Raw genomic sequence first — 19,871 nt, 5'->3', positions numbered from 1 at the left:
CAACGACTGCCATGGTTAAACAATTAAACTTCAAGAAGAAAAAAAAAAATTTTTTTTTCAAACCTGGAGGCAGAAAAAACTCAGAGGCTCTGATAATTTCTGACCCATTTTCTTGAAGAATAAAATGAAAATTTGTTTCTGATGAAATGATGAAATCCAGCCAATGAAGGCAGAAATCAAAATAGACCTCAGCTATGCAGAAGAAGCTCAGAAAAAACAATGTGGGGTGAGTACTGAACCAATTTAAATATAGTACTAATAAAAATAACACTGGGAATTAGGGTTGGGAAATATAAATCTTCATAGAAATTTTATAAATCTTAGTGAAATATTTTGAATATTATAAAATGTATTGAAAAGCAACTAATGCTTTGATAGAAGGACACGAGTCAATGAATACTGGATATAATTCAAATATGAGATTAAAAAATAATGAATCTAAACTGTTTAATGTTTCACCTCATTTTATTTATTTATTTTTTAACATTCAACAATTTTTAACAAATAGTGATCAAGTTTTAGACATTGTGTTTGACACCGGGAAGCCTCTATGACTAAGACACAGTCCCTGACTTTCAAGGTTTATATTTTGACAAAAATAATAAATCTGATGTTTGAACTTTATTAGGTTTTTATATTGGCATCATCATGGTTATCAGGGCTTGCCAGGTGACTCAGTGGTAAAGAATACACCTGCTAATGCAGGAGACTTGGGAGATGCAGGTTCAGTTCCTGGGTCAGAAAAAATCCCTTGGAGTAAGAAATGGCAAGCCACTCCAGTATTCTTGCCTGGAAAACTCCATGCGCAAGAGGAGCCTGGTGGACTACAGTCCATGGGGTCATAAAGAGTCAGATATGACTGAGCATGCATGCACATCATAGGTAACTCACATCCTAGTATTAAATAGACATTGGTCAAGGTGCTTTATACATGTCTTATGGATTCTGTGCAATGGAGCTACAAGAAAGGTACATTATTATCCTCATTATACAGTCTAAGAAATATTTACCTAAAGGTCATTAACTTCAAGCTCACCTCTACTTCTTTCTGTCAAGTTCTCCTAAAATTCAATTTAATAGTTTTTTTTGTGTGTGCAAGAATGAAACAGGAGGAGGAAAAGAAGGAAGGGAACAGAAAAACTGGAATCCAACCTCAGCCCAATTGTTCACTAGCTGTGTGAGATGCTTAATTTTACAAATCAACTTGAATGGGGATGCCCAGATAGATGGTAAAATATTATTTCCATACATATCTGTGAGGGTATCTTTGGAAGTGATTAAAATTTGAATCCGTAGAGTGAAGATGACCTCCCTCACCAAAGCAAGCGAGCATCATCCAACCCATGATCCCAACCAGTGCAGGTGAGCATTATCCAATCCACCCAATAGAACAAAAAAGCAGAGTCAGGACACATTTTACTCTCTTTTCTTGAACTGAGACACCCATTTTTTTCCTTCTATTAGATATCTGACTCCTGGCTCTCAGGCTTTTGGACTCAAATTAGGATGTATTGCCTTCCCCACCCTTTATTTTCAGAAGTTTAGATTTGGAATAAATTATATCACTGGGTGTCCTGGTTCTTCTGCTTGAAGGGCAGATTATGGGACTTCTCAGCTTCCAATTCCAAAGAAAGGCAATGCCAAAGAATGTTCAAATAACTGTACAATTGCACTTATTTCACATGATAAGATTTTACTGAAATCCTTCAAGCTAGGCTTTAGCAGTACATGAACAGAGAACTTCCAGATGTACAGGCTGGATTCAGAAATGGCAGAGGAACCAGAGATCAAATTGCCAACTTATGCTAGATCATAGAAAAAGCAAGAGAATTAAAAAAACATGTACTTATACTTCATCGACCATGTGAAAGCCTTTAACTGTGGATCACGACAAACTGTGGAATATTCTTGAAGAGATGAGACTAGCAGAATACATTACTTCTCTTCTGAGGAATCTGTATGCAGGACAAGAAGCAACAGTTAGAACTGGACATGAAACAACAGACTGGTTCAAAATTCAGTTCAGTTCAGTTCAGTCACTCAGTCATGTCCGACTCTTTGCAACCCCATGGACTACAGCACACCAGGCCTCCCTGTCCATCACCAACTCCAGGAGTTTACTCAAACTCATGTCCATTGAGTCGGTGATGCCATGCAACCATCTCATCCTCTGTCATCCTCTTCTCCTCCTGCCTCCAATCCGTCCCAGCATCAGAGTCTTTTCCAATGAGTCAACTCGTCGCATGAGGTGGCCAAAGTATTGGAGTTTCAGCTTCAACATCAGTCCTTCCAAAGAACATTCAGAACTGATTTCCTATAGGATGGACTGGTTGGATCTCCTGGCACTCCAGGGGACTTTCAAGAGTCTTCTCCAACACCACAGTTCAAAAGCATCAATTCTTCGGCACTCACCTTTCTTCACAGACCAACTCTCACATCCATACATGACCACTGGAAAAACCATAGCCTTGACTGGATGGACCTTTGTTGGCAAAGTAATGTCTCTGCTTTTTAACATGCTGTCTAAGTTGATCATAACTTTCCTTCCAAGGAGTAAGTGTATTTTAATTTCAGGGCTGCAGTCACCATCTGCAGTGATTTTGGAGCCAAAAAAAATAAAGTCTGATACTGTTTCCCCATCTATTTCCCATGAAGTGATGGGACCAGTTGCCATGATCTTAGTTTTCTCAATGTTGAGCTTTAAGCCAACTTTTTCACTCTCCACTTTCACTTTCATCAAGAGACTCTTTACTTCTTCACTTTCTGCCTTAAAGGTGGTATCATCTGCATATCTGAGGTTATTGATATTTCTCCCAGCAATCTCGATTCCAGCTTGTGCTTCATCCAGCCCAGTGTTTCTCATGATGTACTCTGCATATAAGTTAAATAAGCAGGGTGACAATATACAGCCTTGACGAACTCCTTTTCCTATTTGGAACCAGTCGGTTGTTCCATGCTCAGTTCAAACTCTTGCTTCCTGACCTCCATACAGATTTCCTAAGAGGCAGGTTTGGTGGTCTGGTATTTCCATCTCTTGAAGAATTTTCCACAGTTTATTGTGATCCACACAGTCAAAGGCTTTGGCATAGTCAATAAAGTAGAAATAGATGTTTTTCTGGAACTCTCTTGCTTTTAGGATGATCCAGCAAATGTTGATAATTTGATCTCTAGTTCCTCTGCCCTTCCTAAAACCACCTTGAACATCTGGGGGTTCATGGTTCACATATTGTTGAAGCCTGGCTTGGAGAATTTTGAGCATTATTTTACTAGCATGTGAGATGAGTGCAGTTGTGTGGTAGTTGGAGCATTCTTTGGCATTGCCTTTCTTAGGGATTGGAATGAAAACTGACCTGTTCAAAATTGGAAAAGGAGTAGGTCAAGGCTGTGTATTGTCATCCTGCTTCATCAACTTACATGCAAAGTACATCATAGGAAATGCTGGGCTGGATGACTCACAAGCTGGAATCAAGATTGCCTGGAGAAATATCAGCAACCACAGATATGCAGATGATACCAGTTTAATGGCAGAAAGTGAAGAGGAACTAAAGAGCCTCTTGATGAAAGTGAAAGAGGAGAGTAAAAAAGTTGGCTTAAAGCTCAACATTCAGAAAACTAAGATTACTACAGAGTGAATAGATGGGGGAAAAGTGGAAATGGTGTCAGATTTCATATTTTGGGGCTCCAAATTCAATGTGAATGGTGACTTCAACCATGAAATTAAGACACTTGCTCCTTGGAAGAAAAGCTATGACCAACCTAGACAGCATATTAAAAAGCAGAGACCCCAGTTGGCCAACAAAGGTCCATATGGTTAAAGCTATGTTTCTTCCAGTAGTCTTGTATGGATGATAGAGGTGGACCATAAAGAATGCTGAGTACTGAAAAATTGATACTTTTGAACTGTGGTGTTGGAGAAGACTCTTGAGAGTCCCTTGGACAGCAAGGAGATCAAACCAGTCCATCCTAAAGGAAATCAATCCTAAATATTCACTGGAAGGACTAATGCTGGAGCTGAAACTCCAATACTTTGGCCACCTGATGTGAAAAACTAACTCATTTGTAAAGACCCTGATGCTGGGAAAGATTGAGGGCAGGAGGAGAAGGGGACGACAGAAGATGAGATGGTTTGATGGCATCACCGACTCAATGGATGTGAGTTTGAGTAAACTCCTGGAGTTGGTGATGGACAGGGAGGCCTAGCGTGCTGCAGTCCATGGGGTGGCAAAGAGTCAGACACGACTGAGCAACTGAACTGAACAATGTATACGCAACGAGACTGTTGACTGTTGTCAAAGTATCTATTTTATATATGTGAAATTCTCAGTAAGTCCTAAAATGTTAAGAAAGAACATTTAAAAATTCTCTTAAGATATCATCTTGAGAAAAGGGTAGTTCTTCAAATAGAATAAATTTAGCTCCATAGAAATGTTCAATATACCTCAGTGTGGAACAGTGAATGCATTTTCATTAAGCAACTAGAACTCCTGAAGCACTACTTTAGGAGATGCTGACTGGAAAGGTCCTCTAGCCTATGATCCTGAATCAAAATTAGTCTTAATATTTCACTCCACACAAATACAAGTTATTCTACTGAAGAGTTATTAGAAAACAAAACTTATAAGAACCTCCTATTTCCCTATTAAAGGAAGAGGAAGTTAATACCAAACAGAAAACTCTTATCTCTGGGAACCTACAGGAAGTGATCAAAGGAAGTAGGAACACAAACTCACCTCTTATATTCAACTCTTGAATGATTTTTATATCATTGAACCACCCTTTTTTCTCAATACGGCAGCAATACAAGCCACTGTCAGATGGGTCAGCATTCTCTATGGTCAAGGTCAAATTCCTTTCACCAATATATCCTCTTAGTTGATAACGTCTGTCCTTCTGAAAAGTGACTTTGTATCCATCAGTCTGGATAATGTCTTCTCTGCAGCTCCACCAAGAACATTCCCCTCGGCCCCAGCATGCGGTTGTGATTTCTCCAGCATATAAGCAGGGTAGCCTGACAGACTCACCGGTTCTTCCAGTCACTTGAGAGTAAGAGGTTACACCATCTGTAAATAAAGAGAAACCAAAGCATGAGAACATGAGGTCTCAATATTTTAAGTTTAATAATTTTAATTTTTTTCATATAGCTTATTTGGTTTGAAATTATGTGACTGTATCATGAGTTTTTAGAATTTAGTATGAGCAAATTTCCATGTTAACATGTTCTTCAGCAGCATCACTATTTATTAGATATGATTGAAGATGAAAGGTCATATAAACATTTTTCTCGATTGATGAAAATGTCCTATGCTTCCCAATAGGACAGATTTTCTAGAGAAAGTATCAGGACAAAGGTCAGATATATGTTCAGCCATTTTGGTGAATATGATCAAACTTTTCTCCAAAAGATTTGATTGAAACAAATGACATCTAGTAATGCACGAGTATGTGGATATTCATCCTGTATTTGACAGGTATCCGTTTATTAAATATATAAAACATACTGGTGGCTTTTCCTTTCTCCTAGATTCAATCACTGTCTTAACTAAAATCTGGTTTTAAAACTCTATTGCATTCAAAGTTTTGATTTTCAATTTTTATTTGAATTTTCCAATGGCCATTGAACATAGTCACTTCATAATACCCTCTCTTATTTAAATTTTTTAAAAAAGTCTAATATTTTATTAAACATCATTGGCTGGAAAGCAGAAGTCTTGTAAACTCTTTAGAAGTCAGTTCTTAGGAAAATGGGTTTACAATACTTTTAGGAGAAACCAAGTCTTATGGGCTTTAGGGTCATTCCAAAAAATTTAAGCAGGGATCCTTTCTTGAGCTCTGTGCAATGAATCACAGTCCACTTACCCAGGCAAAACCAAAAAATTGGAGAATATTCAATAAAATACTAAATTTTGCCTCTTAGAAACAGGCAGGAAGACTCACCTGTGGCTGTGGCTTAAACACTGCGCATCGGCAAAAAGTTCCTAAAAGAAGTATGAGACTTAACAGCTAATCACAGTCAGGACTTCCCTGGTGGCTCAGACAGTAAAAAGCATCTGCCTACAATGTGGGAGACCTGGGTTCGATCCCTGGGTCAGGAAGATCTCCTGGAGAAGGAAATGGCAACCCACTCCAGTACTCTTGCCTGGAAAATCCCCTGGATGCATGGAGGAGCCTGGTAGACTACAGTCCATGGGGTCACAAAGAGTCCAATAGGACTAACTTCACTTTCACTTTTCATAGTTAGGACTAGACTGTGAGTCTGGGAAATGCTTTGGGAATAAGACACTCATTGTTACATAGTATAAGAGTATTTTCTTCACTGGAATTCTGATAATATTTAATTTGCTTAATATCATTTTGTATCACAAAGATAATACATATTAATTTAAAAAATTTGTTATAGAAGTATAATTTAAAATTGTACTTTTACTCATATTCCACCTGTAAAGATTGTTTTTAAATTTTAGGATATATCTATCATTAATTTTCTCCCCTATCTCATAGAATGTTTTGAATTAATATATTTTATTTATTAAAAAAATTTCCCATACAGCACAGATGGGGAATCTTAGTTTCCCAATGAGGGATAGAACCCACACCCACTACATTGGAAGTATGGAGTCTTAAGCCACTGGAAAAGAGGGAAGGTCATTCTCCTTCCCATCCATCCCCATTTCTTCTTCCTGTTCCCTTCCATGCCATGATAAACAATGGTTGCTATTTACTACATACACATGAGAAGTTCATGCATAAACATGAACAACACAAATGGCAGCAGATGCATATGTGCTGTATCATGCCTTGTTCATCTAGCTATTGATTTTATAATTCTTAGTGTTTAAGCAATTTCTTTGGCTTAAGGTTTCAGCCTTGTTCTTTGCTTACCAGTTGACCCCATTATTTTTAAACAATGCCCTAGAAATCTACCCTGCTCGACCATACTTACATATCCGCTATATTCCCCCATCCTCAGGGCTTCCAAAGCACAGCCCACCTGTGCACCTACCTGTCAGAAGGAGTAGGAGGCCCAGGATGGCTACCCAAGGGTGCATGATGCTCTTGGCCTGAAAGAAAGTGAAAGCTGACTGGTTTATATGCTCCTAGGCAGATGGTATCAGATTGGACACCACTAGGTGGCTTTCCAGGGGTTCCAAATAGCTCAGGTTCCTTATGCCTCAGCACAGAAAAAATTGAGCCAGAGCCTGAGAAGTGATAGATGAGAAGTGATCCATTAAAATAGGATGTTTGTAAGACTTACAAGGAGACAGGTGAGCATTGTGCTGCCTCAAGTACTTAGTGGGTTACATTTGTATAATCAAAGGAAGAAAGAGAGGGGAGAAGACCACCTTCTTTTTCACTGTTAGTCTTCTTGGATGGGAGGATATTTGATCCTGTATGGTGCATCCGGCACTGTCATGGCACTACGGAAAAATTAGTCCAGGTCTCAGGACAATGAGGGTTGTTCAGTTTGAAATGTCACATATCCAACTCTGGCAAATGTTTTAATCTCACAAATATCAGTTTCTTCTCCTTTATAATGAATGTAATAATAGAATCTACCCCAAACACCTGGACAAGGGCTCACAATAAGATAATGCTCTGAAAGCATCAAACCCAGCCCTTTCCTATAATAAGCACTCAGTAACTATTGCTTATCATCAACAACTCCAAGAATAATATCGATAGTCTGGAATGCTCCCCTATAAGATGATACATATGAAAGCTTTGGAAGTCCCTATTCAGCACTTACACTGTATCATCACAGTAATAATTATTTGATCAGAGGGAGGTGCCAGTCATCAGACACTGTTGAGACCGGCTCGACAAGCAGGGTTTCTGAAAGCACGATATGGCGAGAGAATGAAAAATAAGACATAAGTATTCAGAGAAAAGCGAGGATCAGGGGACCAACATCGCTCCAAGGTGAAGGTGCAGAAACTGAATCCAAGCCGACTTTATTATACTTTCAACCATGAATGAAAGAATATGTGGGGAGACTGGAAGAAACACAAGCTGGAATCAAGATTGCCAGGAGAAATATCAATAACCTCAGATATGCAGATGACACCACCCTTATGGCAGAAAGTGAAGAGGAGCTAAAAAGCCTCTTGATGAAAGTGGAAGTGGAGAGTGAAAAAGTTGGTTTAAAGCTCAACATTCAGAAAATGAAGATCATGGCATCTGGTCCCATCACTTCATGGGAAATAGATGGGGAAACAGTGGAAACAGTGTCAGACTTTAGTTTTGGGGGCTCCAAAATCACTGCAGATGGTGACTGCAGCCATTAAATTAAAAGACACTTACTCCTTGGAAGGAAAGTTATGACCAACCTAGATAGCATATTCAAAAGCAGAGACATTACTTTGCCAACAAAGGTTCGTCTAGTCAAGGCTATGGTTTTTCCTGTGGTCATGTATGGATGTGAGAGTTGGACTGTAAAGAAGGCTTAGTGCCAAAGAATTGATGCTTTTGAACTGTGGTGTTGGAGAAGACTCTTGAGAGTCCCTTGGACTGCAAGGAGATCCAACCAGTCCATTCTGAAGGAGATCAGCCCTGGGATTTCTTTGGAGGGAATGATGCTGAAGCTGAAACTCCAGTACTTTGGCCACCTCATGTGAAGAGTTGACTCATTGGAAAAGACTATGATGCTTGGAGGGATTGGGGGCAGGAGGAGAAGGGGATGACAGAGGATGAGATGGCTGGATGGCATCACTGACTCGGTGGACGTGAGTCTGGGTGAACTCCGGGAGTTGGTGATGGACAGGGAGGCCTGGCGAGCTGTGATTCATGGGGTCGCAAAGAGTCGGACACGACTGAGCGACTGAACTGAACTGAAACAATAACTCATGTGGCCTTCGGGGCCAAAGAACAAAATGATCATTAACCATTGAGTAATTAGGAAACAGTAATCAATAACATGGAGAAGGCAATGGCACCCCACTCCAGTACTCTTGCCTGGAAAATCCCATGGATAGAGGAGCCTAGTAGGCTGCAGTCCATGGGGTCACTAAGAGTCGGACACGACTGAGCGACTTCACTTTCCATTTTCATGCATTGGAGAAGGAAATGGCAACCCACTCCAGTGTTCTTGCCTGGAGAATCCCAGGGACGGGGGAGCCTGTTGGGCTGCCGTCTATGGGGTCGCACAGAGTTGGACACGACTGAAGTGACTTAGCAGCAATCAATAACAAATCAGTAACTAAGATTAACATTCTTATCTATAGATTTTCCACCAGATATGTAAAACATGTGATTCTGAGACACCAGTTGAGAAACAGTCTGGGGTCGGTTTTCCAACCCCAGATCATATCTTGTTTTCAAGATTATGAACTGTTCCCTCTGGACTTGTTCCAAGAGTCTCATGCCTTATAGCATCCAGTTTATCAATGATTATAAATTTCTTTTGTGGCCCTTGCTGGGGCCTGCTTTTCTTTTATTCTTCCTGTGTCCTACATCTCCCCCTTTTTGATTTTGCACATGATGAGAAATGGTGAGAAATGTTAGTTGCTGTTGTTGGCTTCATTGTCTCTTGATCATTCTTCTCCAGACTATACAGAAACATAAACACATAATTAATAGCACTCCCATAACCAGAGCAATTCCATATCCAAATGTCTTGATCTGTTTTAAGGGATTAAAAGAAAAAAGATTATTAGCAACAGTATCAAGAAAATCTGATCCAGAAATTAGGTCAAGATGTTTATTAAAAGCTTTTATTATATCTTTTTGTAGATATTGAATATCTACAAAAATATTATCTTGGTTCAATAGGTGTTGTTTAACTTTATCCCATTTGAATTGAGTCATCTTATATTTGAAAGCAGTTACACAAAAGAAAGTATAGTTCCAATCACATCTTAGTCTCACCTGTTTTTGTAAACTGACTAGTTGATCTCCTAATAAAATAACAAATTTTTGAAGGTTGGCTACTTGGGAGGCCAGCTTTCCATCAATTATTTGTTGAGTGGTTCAAAGGAAATTGGCATCTTTATGTCATTCTTATACAAAATGAACTGTTTGTACAGATGTATGAAGAGCCATTCCGGCTACGGCTGCCGTAGTGGTAATAGCTATAATGCCTAAGATGGGTGCAATTAGCAATACCAGAAAACGTTTAACACATTTAAGATTTTTCAATATTTCTTCAATAACATATAATGTAGGGCTTTCTTGCCAAGGTCATTGTAAATCAACTGGAACCCATATGCCAGTTCTGATTTTAAGAATGTAAATACCCTGCCAACTTTCATTAAAAGGAATGGTATTATTTATACATGTATAAAATGAACAGTTAGGACATGTTACTAATCCCAAATTGGGATCATATTTTGCTGGTCTGATCATAAAAACAAACGGAATTCTTACACAAGTCTGAATAGTGTGGGTAGAGATTTTTGTAAAATTAAAGGTAGCTTTTCGGTCATTTAAAATATATTTAGTATATTGTTCCTTCAAGCAATTAGTGCTTTTAATGCCATGGGTATTTTCCATATTTCATCATGAATAGGATAATGATCTAAAGGAGACACAGGGGGAGCTAATCCTATCCCATGCCATATGAGGGGTTGACTACCATAAGTACTAAATGTCTTATCTTTGTATACCCATGGAGAAGACACTTCAGATTCTATAAGTTTAGGGGTTCCTCAGGGTCCACAATCGATAATGGAGCATTCTGCAACACTTAATAATAAGTGACTTTCTGATCCTTTGCATAATTTCCATCTTAACCAATTTTCAATACCATGGCTAATTTCAGTAACACAATCAGGAAGGTCAGGTGGATTCATCATGCTGGAAGTTTCTTCTTTTTCTAAAAAAAGTTAAGAGCAGTTAACAGAAAGAGGGAAGTCTTATCATCATTTGATTCTTTGACAACCGACAGCCACTTTTGATATCCTGTTTTAAGACATATACTTCCAAAACCAACACAAATAGGAGTGGCATCAGAGCCAATAGTATAATTTATCAACTGACCATCTTCTTCCTTTACAGTCTTTTTTAATGTGTCCCAATTTTTCATGTTGGTGACATCTCATATCTGTCTTTTTATTAGCTTTAGATAATACTTGAGCCAGAAGTTGCATTTTATATGGTTCTGACCCAATATCTTGGCAAACTTTAAGATATTCTTCTAGAGGGGCAGCCTGTGTTTTGAGAGGCTGAATCACCTTTTTACATTCTGAGTTAGCATTCTCATATGCAAGAACTTGCATCAGCAAATCTCTCAAACCAGGTTGTGCAACTGTTTTATTTAAATTTTGACATAACCTGGCAATAAAATCTACATAATGTTCCCCCATTTGATTGTTTCATTTGAGTAAATGAAATTGAGGCTTGTCCAGGTGGATTTATTCTCTCCCAGGCTTTTAAACATATCATTCTCACTTGAGTGAGTAACTGATCACTAAATTGTAACTGAGCTTGAATGCCAAAATGTGCCCCACTACCCATTAATTGATCAAGTGTTGTATCAACTGGCGGGTTGGCTGTTGCAGTTCTGCGAGCTTGTGATTTGCTTCGTCTTGCCACCAGGTCCTAAATTGTAAAAATTCTGAGGTGGATAGGCAAATTCTGGCTATCATTTCTCAATCATAAGGAATTAACTGTTCAGCTTGTGAAAGTCCCTGAATTAGTCCCATGATATAAAGAGAATTAGTTCCATATTAGGTACATGCCTGTTTTATCTCCTTTATAGTTTTAAATGGTATGGCATTTTAATCGTAATGCATTCCTCCTTGTGGGAATTGAGGATCTGGTGGGATTTGGGTTACAGCCACAGGGGGAATTAAAGCGTCTTCATCCCCCTGCAATTGTGCCATACAAGCTCACTTTTGTAAAGGCGTCGTTTTATTAGGCACATTTATCTGTGGTTTAAAACCAAATCCATCATCCCAAGGGTTTTCAGGATTGAAAGGAGGGGGCTCGACAAAAGGTGCATTTGGTGGAGCAAGAAAGATCTGTTCTTGACTGCTATCATTCTTTTGGCTCTTATTTTTCATTTTTATTGATTGTTTCTCTTCCTCATCACCTATGTTATCATATAAATTCATTTCCTCCATTTGTTCTTGTATTGTTCTACAGAATCCCCTGAATCTGAGGCTTCAGATTGCAGCAGTCCTGCTGCTGCTGCTGCTGCTAAGTCGCTTCAGTCGTGTCCGACTCTGTGTGACCCCGTAGACGGCAGCCCACCAGGCTCCCCCGTCCCTGGGATTCTCCAGGCAAGAACGCTGGAGTGGGTTGCCATTTCCTTCCCCAATGCATGAAAGTGAAAAGGGAAAGTGAAGTCGCTCAGTCGTGTCCGACTCTTAGCGACCCCATGGACTGCAGCCTACCAAGCTCCTCAGCCCATGGGATTTTCCAGGCAAGAGTACTGGAGTGGGGTGCCATTGTCTTCTCCCGCAGCAGCCCTAAAGCTGTGCTAATAAGATTCCCTACTGACTATACAGACAAAAGAATCTTTTCTTTGCGTTGTTAGGCACTGCGCAGGCAACGCATAACTTCGTCCCATTCCTCATGCCTCAAAGTCCCTTTATCTGTATCTGCTGCTGCTGCTAAGTTAGTTGCTTCAGTCTTGTCCGATTCTGTGCGACCCCAGAGGTGGCAGTAGCAATATTTTTTAATGGCAGAAAACAATTCTTTAAAAGAGGAGTGAGATATCTCGACCCCCGAACTTTTAAACGAAGTTTTTAACACTTGCATATAATCACTATGCTTAGAAGGATTTTGCCCCATTATTACCCTGATTGACAAATCCGCAGGGGTGCACTTACGAAGTACTTTCCTCTTCCGCCTAGCTGGCCAGATTTCCCTGCGTTCTCCGCGGCTAGGAGCGAGCTTCGCAGTCTGGATTTACTTTGGGGTCCCTGTTTCGGCACCACTTGTCGAGACAGGCTTGACAAGCAGGGTTTCTGAAAGCGCGATATGGCGAGAGAATGAGAAACAAGACATAAGAATTCAGAGAAAAGCGAGGATCAGGGGACCAACACCTCTCCAAGGTGAAGGTGCAGAAACTGAATCCAAGCCGGTTTTATTATACTTTCAGCCGTGAATGAAAGAATATACGGGGAGTTAAACTATAACTCATGTGGCCTTCAGGGCCAAAGAACAAAATGATCATTAACCATTGAGTAATTAGGAAACAGTAATCAATAACAAATCAGTAACTAAGACTAACATTCTTATTTATAGATTTTCCACCAGATACATAAAACATGTGCCTCTGAGACACCAGTTGAGAAACTGGCTGTGGTCAGTTTTCTGACCCCAGGATCATATCTTGTTTTCAAGATTATCAACTGTTCCCTCTGGACTTGTTCCAAGAGTCTCATGCCTTATAGCATCCAGTTTATCAATGATTATAAATTTCTTTTGTGGCCCTAGTGGGGGCCTGCTTTTCTTTTATTCTTCCTGTCTCCTACAAGACATCAATCCCCACTGAGGCATCTGTAGGTCCATCCAGCCCCACATTTCCAACTTCCTGTTAGACATCATCCAGGGGCACTTCAAACTCAAGATCACCCAAATAATTTTCATTCTTCCTTCTGGAGTTCCTTTACCAGTGAACCCATCACAACACCTACAATCCCAAGTACAGAGAATCAGTCATCCTTCCCTCTTACTCCAGTCACCAGCTCCTCTCAGTTCCAAGTCCTAAATGGCTCTGATTCTGTCCCTTCTCTGCTGTTACTGCTGCCATCATTCTAGCTGACACACTCCTCTCCTGTCTGAATAGCAACAGCAGGAGCCTCCTGGGGAGCCTCTCTGCCTCCAGGTGTACTCCTCTCCAACATAGCTTCCACAGTCTTGCCAGGACAATATTTCCAAAAAACAGAGTTGAAAGTGCCATTCTCTTCTCCAAACACGTGAACAGTTTCTTAGGACCCTGGGGTCAAAGCTAAATTCCTAAGTCCATCAATCAAAGCCTTTAAGAACCTAGGCTACTCCTAGCTTCCTGTCTCCATTAGATTAAACTAGACTTAAACAATCACAGAGATTCCATGCTCCTATAAGTCACCCTATCTCTGCTCAGACTGTTACCCTGCCTGTTTACTCTGCTCAATGAAATGCTCTCATCCATGAAGAGCCAATTCAAGGATCTTTGGGAGAAATCATCCTGGCCCTCCTTTCCCAATTAGACTCCTTCTCTCCTTCCTTTGGGTCCCCAGGGCACTTCTTCACACATCTACCCCCAAACAAAGCCCACTGAGTGGTTATTTGCTCCACCCAAGCCTGTGTATCCCACACCTTTATGGACAGAGGTCAAGATTTCCTCATTTTGATATGTTGTGGTCCTTGCATAGAGAAGCAACCAGGTAAGCCATGCTTAATGAATCATAGATTCAAAAGGCCTTTACCAAGTATCATGCTACATATTTCTATGTATCCAAATGAAGTCCCAAGAAAAAGATATACAATCTCATCTCCAACCACTTTTCCCTCTAAGAATCCCTTGATTTGCTGGAAAGGCCAGCTTGCTCAGACCATGGAGCTTTGGCTGGTTTTGTAAAACAAAGAGATACGGTAAGAGAACAAACGCTCCTAAGAGTTCCTCATGCCCACTTTTCCACCATCCAACCCTGAGACCAAGAAAAACCTATTGTAAGAACCTCAAGGAAATAAAAATGTGACTATTATCAGAGCAGTGTTACTTTATTTCCAGTTTTCCTGGGTTAACAGCTAAGTCCTCATGTACATTTGGGTGCATTAAAAACTGCTTGGACTTCATACTGTTGGTAAGCATTATGATCCAATTCAGGGCTGAGAAGAAGTGAATCCTGATACTTGAGGATCAAATAGGAAAACCTGCCCTCCGGGACCTCTCCTGAGAGATAGTTGCTGCCAGTCATGGGACAAACAGTAACTGCACATGGGATCAGAAGCACTGGCCTCTGGGCTCAGCAATCTCCCTGACTTACTGCAAGCCCTCTCTCACCCCACTGGCCTTTTCTGGGCCTCAATTTAATATCAGTTTTTTACTGAAAACATCACCCTCAGGGGTCTATGGGCCCAAATTTAAAGCGTCTGAAACCGAGGAATGAGTCTCAGCTCTCCCTCTGCTTTGCTGTGTGATCTTGGGAAAGTCACACCATGTCTCTCAGCTCCATTTCTGGGCAGCCACAGAGTGGAGGTAAGGATTTGCCTACCTAGGTAGGGTTTCTTCAGATGGTGTCTGCAGACCAAACACATTCAGAGTAGAGGAGGGCCCTGCAGCAGGAGATCCATACTTGGAGATGTCTTATAAATAATACAGGTCAGGAAGCCCTTGCATGGCATACTTGACCACAGCTCTTTAAAAAAAAAAAAAAAAAAAAAAAAAAAACCCCAATTTCTGAGCCTAAATCATAGAATGGAGCCTCTCTATTGAGTGATGTAAGCAGGAAAAAACAACTGAGAGGCACCAGAAGATTAAAGATGTCCAACCTAGAGAGAAACAAAACTGAGAGTTCTGTAGAGCCATGTAAAAAGGAGTCAGTGGAGCTTTCAGAATCTCAGATTTATTTTAATAGTGAGATTTTTTTTTTTTTAATTTTTGTCTCTTCTCCAAATTTGTAATTTTGCCACTCATCAGCTGTTCCCCTGGTGTGATGAACAGTGAAAAAAAAAAATCATAAAACCAAAAATTGTCTCTGTACTTGGAAGGAACCAAGTCAGCTGGGAGCTGGTAGATGTGGCCTCTTGCTCCCCAGCCAGCCTGGCCTGAGAATGAAGGTGTGTGCGTAGGAAGAGCAGCAGAGATGCAGTGAGGAGAGGGGATGGGAGTCCCACCTGAGGGCTCTGATTCACCACCAGGAATTATGGACCAGGACCATCCTCATGCATTTCCTAAGTCAACAGCCCTGTGAAACATGTACTGTCATCTCCATGGTACATTTTGAGGAAAGAGATTTAGAAAAGCTTAGCACAAGAACTTGAGATTTTAAAAGAAAAAATAAGGCATACAATGATGGAGCTGAGACTTACTCTTCCCAGCAGAGGTCTTTTAACCTCCACTTGAGCTACCAGAAGTCTTGGAGGGAAAAGGACTAGAAAAAAAGAATTTGGGATGTTATTGAGGTAGTAAAAGTGAGGTTGAGGCATAAACACAAGGAATTTAATCTCAGGCCCCTGGATTTTGTTTAGGAAATGACTTAGTCGTGTGAGTCTCCTCATGCTGGCTTCACGCTCCTGACTCAGTAGAGATCTTGAGTCTGAAGGAAATAATTTGGGACCATTTCGCACATCCTGTGGCCAAATGAGAAAAGAATCCCCAGGCTCAATGGAATGATCTGAGTTCCCGTCTAACTGAGGTGTAACAGTTCATTTTCGCCTAACAGACTGCATTTACCTATGAGAATACCTAGGTTACCTAGGAAACCTATGAGAATGTTAATTGTGTTGTTGTTATTGCTGTTTGTTTGTGTTTGAATTCGGTTCCTAATCATTTGGGGCTTTGCAGAATTCTTGGAGAATCTAATAAGAGTTCTAGGCTTTTATACTTACACAATTATGTGTGTGTGTGTGTGTGTGTGTGTGTGTATGTGTGTGTGTTTATGTTTAAAGTGGCCTTCAGCCTTCCACTTGCCACCCAAAAACTAAATGAAGAAACTAGGAAGGAATTGGGAATATTTAGCCAAGGTAAGAAAAATCTCACAGAGGCATGCAGGTTCTCTGAATACGTTGAAAGCATTTTCATGCAAATGAAGAAGTTTTATTCAGTAAGTGGTTCCAACGTGTAGATGGGGCAGGGGCACTGTAGCATGATGTCAGAATGGCACCAGAATCGAGCAGACATGAGTTAAATCAAGGCCTGTCATCTACCAGACAAGTTGTATAACACTCATGGATTCTAAAATGTAAGTGATAATGATATCTATTTCATAATATTTTGTGAAAAATCAAATGAGCTAATAAAAATAAAATGTATAATGTTGAAACAAAGATAGACTTCAGTATGTGTTAGCTTCTCTAATAAACACTTTGATCCTCCATATCTTTACTTGTAAAGTGGGAATAATATTTGCACCTGGCTAGAAGGTCATTGTGAGATATAAATAAGAGAATACATGTTAAAACCCTATACAACAGCTAACACCTACCTAAATCCTTGGTATGGATTATAAATGTTTCATTGCAAATAACATAGGGGAAAAGGAAGGTCAATGACAAAAATATGATGTTTTATTTCAGACAGGAAGATAAGGCAAAATAAAATAATATCTAAAAGTATGGAAGTTCACAGTTCACATATTGCTGAAGCCTGGCTTGGAGAATTTTGAGCATTATGTTACTAGTATGTGAGATGAGTGCAATTGTGCAGTAGTTTGAGCATTCTTTGGCATTACCTTTCTTTGGGATTAGAACAAAAACTGATCTTTCCCAGTCCTGTGGCTATTGCCAAGTTTTCCAAATTTGCTGGCATGTTGAGTGCAGCACATACACATCATCATCTTTCAGGATTTGAAATAGCTCAACTGGAATTCCATCACCTCCACTAGCTTTGTTCATAGGGATGCTTTCTAAGGCCCACTTGACTTCACATTCCAGGATGTAAGGTTCTAGGTGAGTGATCACACCATCATGATTATCTTGGTCATGAAGATCTTTTTTGTACAGTTCTTCTGTGTATTCTTGCCACCTCTTCTTAATATCTTCTGCTTCTGTTAGGTCCATACCATTTCTGTCCTTTATGGAGCCCATCTTTACATGAAATGTTCCCTTGGTATCTCTAATTTTCTTGAAGAGATCTCTAGTCTTTCCCATTCTCTTGTTTTACTCTATTTCTTTGCATTGATCACTGAGGAAGGCTTTCTTATCTCCCTTTGCTATTCTTTGGAACTCTGCATTCTGATGTTTATATCTTCCATTTTCTCCTTTGCTTTTCACTTCTCTTATTTTCACAGCTATTTGTAAGGTCTCCCCAGACAGCCATTTTGCTTTTTGGCATTTCTTTTCCATGGGGATGGTCTTGAACCCTGTCTCCTATACAATGTCATGAACCTCCATCCATAGTTCATCAGGTACTCTATCTATCAGATCAAGGCCCTTAAATCTATTTCTCACTTCCACTGTATAATCATAAGGGATTTGATTTAGGTCATACCTGAATGGTCTAGTGGTTTTCCCTACTTTCTTCAATTTAAGCCTGAATTTGGCAATAAGAAGTTCATAATCTGAGCCACAGTCAGCTCCCAGTCTTATTTTTGCTGACTGTATAGAGCTTCTCCATCTTTGGCTGCAAAGAATATAATCAATCTGACTTCGGTGTTGAACATCTGGTGATGTTCATGTGGAGAGTCTTCCCTTGTATTGGTGGAAGAGGGTGTTTGCCATGACCAGTGTGTTCTCTTGGCAAAACTCCGTTAGCCTTTGCCCTGCTTCATTCCGTATTCCCAGGCCAAATGTGCATATTACCCCAGGTGTTTCTTGACTTCCTACTTTTGCATTCCAGATGTTCAAGCTGGTTTTAGAAAAGGCAGAAGAACCAGAGATCAAATTGCCAACATCTTCTGGATCATAGAAAAAGCGAGAGAATTCCAGAAAAACATCTACTTCTGCTTTATTGACCATGCCAAAGCCTTTGACTATGTGGATCACAACAAACTGTGGAAAATTCTTAAACAGATGGGAATACCAGACCACCTGACCTGCCTCTTGAGAAACCAATATGCAGGTCAGGAAGCAACAGTCAGAACTGGACATGGAACAACAGACTGGTTCCAAATAGGAAAAGGAGTACGTCAAGGCTGTATATTGTCACCCTGCTTATTTAACTTATATGCAGAGTACATCATGAGAAACACTAGGCTGGAAGAAGCACAAGCTGGAATCAAGATTGCTGGGAGAAATATCAATAACCTCAGGTATGCAGATGACACCACCCTTATGGCAGAAAGTGAAGAGGAACTAAAAGGCCTGTTGATGAAAGTGAAAGAGGAGAGTGAAAAAGTTGGCTTAAAGCTCAACATTCAGAAAACTAAGATCATGGCATCTGGTCCCATCACTTCATGGGAAATAGATGGGGGAATAGTGGAAACAGTGTCAGACTTTATTTTTGGGGGCTCCAAAATCACTGCAGATGTTGATTGCAGCCATGAAATTAAAAGACGCTTACTCCTTGGAAGGAAAGTTATGACCAACCTAGATAGCATATTAAAAGCAGAGACATTACTTTGCCAACAAAGTCCATTTAGTCAAGGCTATGGTTTTTCCAGTGATCCTGTATGGATGTGAGAGTTGGACTGTGAAGAGGGCTGAGCACCAAAGAATTGATGCTTTTGAACTGTGGTGTTAGAAAAGACTCTTGAGAGTCCCTTGGACTTCAAGGAGATCCAACCAGTCCATCCCAAAGGATATCAGTCCCGAGTGTTCTTTGGAAGGAATGATGCTAAAGCTGAAACTCCAGTACTTTGGATACCTCATGAAGAATTGAGTCATTGGAAAAAACTCTGATGCTGGGAGAGATTGGGGGCAGGAGGAGAAGGGGACAACAGAGGATGAGATGGCTGGATGGCATCACTGACTCGATGGACGTGAGTCTGAGTGAACTCCAGGAGTTGGTGATGGACAGGGAGGCCTGGCGTGCTGAGATTCATGGGGTCGCAAAGAGTCGGACACGACTGAGTGACAGAACTGAACTGAACTGAAACAGTCTTGATTTCAAGCACATTCATTCATCTAACAAAAGTGTGCTGGATGTCTCCTATGTGCCAAGGGTCCTATTGAGTGCTGGGGTCTAAGAATGAACTAGAGAGACCTGTTCCTCATTCCAAGACACTTATAGTCTCTAAAGCCATTTATTAGGCTAAGCACAAAATATAGAGACTTGAATCACTAATAATGTACCAGAGAGGCAAAAAGAAGGAAGAGAGATAAAAGAATGAAAGTTTGAAATTCTG

General features: G+C 40.3%; 1 protein-coding gene and 1 long non-coding RNA gene across 2 annotated transcripts in view; one reads left to right on the top strand and one right to left on the bottom strand.

Moving 5' to 3' along the window:
* The window catches only part of LOC129636648 (uncharacterized), a 42,782-nt gene extending 30,396 nt beyond the window's left edge, over positions 1–12,386 (top strand). Inside the window, exon 3 of the long non-coding RNA XR_008707060.1 lies at positions 12,079–12,386. This is a non-coding gene — a long non-coding RNA (uncharacterized LOC129636648). The remainder of the gene's footprint in view (positions 1–12,078) is intronic.
* Positions 1,692–12,987, bottom strand: LOC129636629 (hepatitis A virus cellular receptor 1-like). Its single transcript, XM_055560170.1, has 4 exons — positions 12,768–12,987; positions 7,001–7,058; positions 4,731–5,060; positions 1,692–1,955 (listed from the first exon to the last, which is right to left on the bottom strand). Exons 2-4 carry the CDS (start codon positions 7,044–7,046, stop codon positions 1,936–1,938), a joined length of 396 nt encoding a protein of 131 aa, XP_055416145.1. The 5' UTR covers positions 7,047–7,058; positions 12,768–12,987; the 3' UTR covers positions 1,692–1,935.
* Between the last annotated feature and the right edge of the window lie 6,884 nt (positions 12,988–19,871).

This window comes from Bubalus kerabau, chromosome 1 (assembly GCF_029407905.1).
Source record: "Bubalus kerabau isolate K-KA32 ecotype Philippines breed swamp buffalo chromosome 1, PCC_UOA_SB_1v2, whole genome shotgun sequence".
Lineage (NCBI taxonomy): Eukaryota > Metazoa > Chordata > Mammalia > Artiodactyla > Bovidae > Bubalus > Bubalus kerabau.
This window is presented reverse-complemented; position numbering and strand designations above follow the sequence as displayed.

What these genes read in the sequence shown, in the direction of transcription:
- LOC129636629 (XM_055560170.1), bottom strand. Translation starts at nt 7,046, where the DNA reads ATGCACCCTTGGGTAGCCATCCTGGGCCTCCTACTCCTTCTGACAG. An exon ending in CCTCCTACTCCTTCTGACAG is followed by an intron (nt 5,061 to 7,000) that starts GTAGGTGCACAG and finishes CTTTATTTACAG; the next exon opens with ATGGTGTAACCTCTTACTCT. An exon ending in TCAAGAGTTGAATATAAGAG is followed by an intron (nt 1,956 to 4,730) that starts GTGAGTTTGTGT and finishes TCCTGCATACAG; the next exon opens with ATTCCTCAGAAGAGAAGTAA.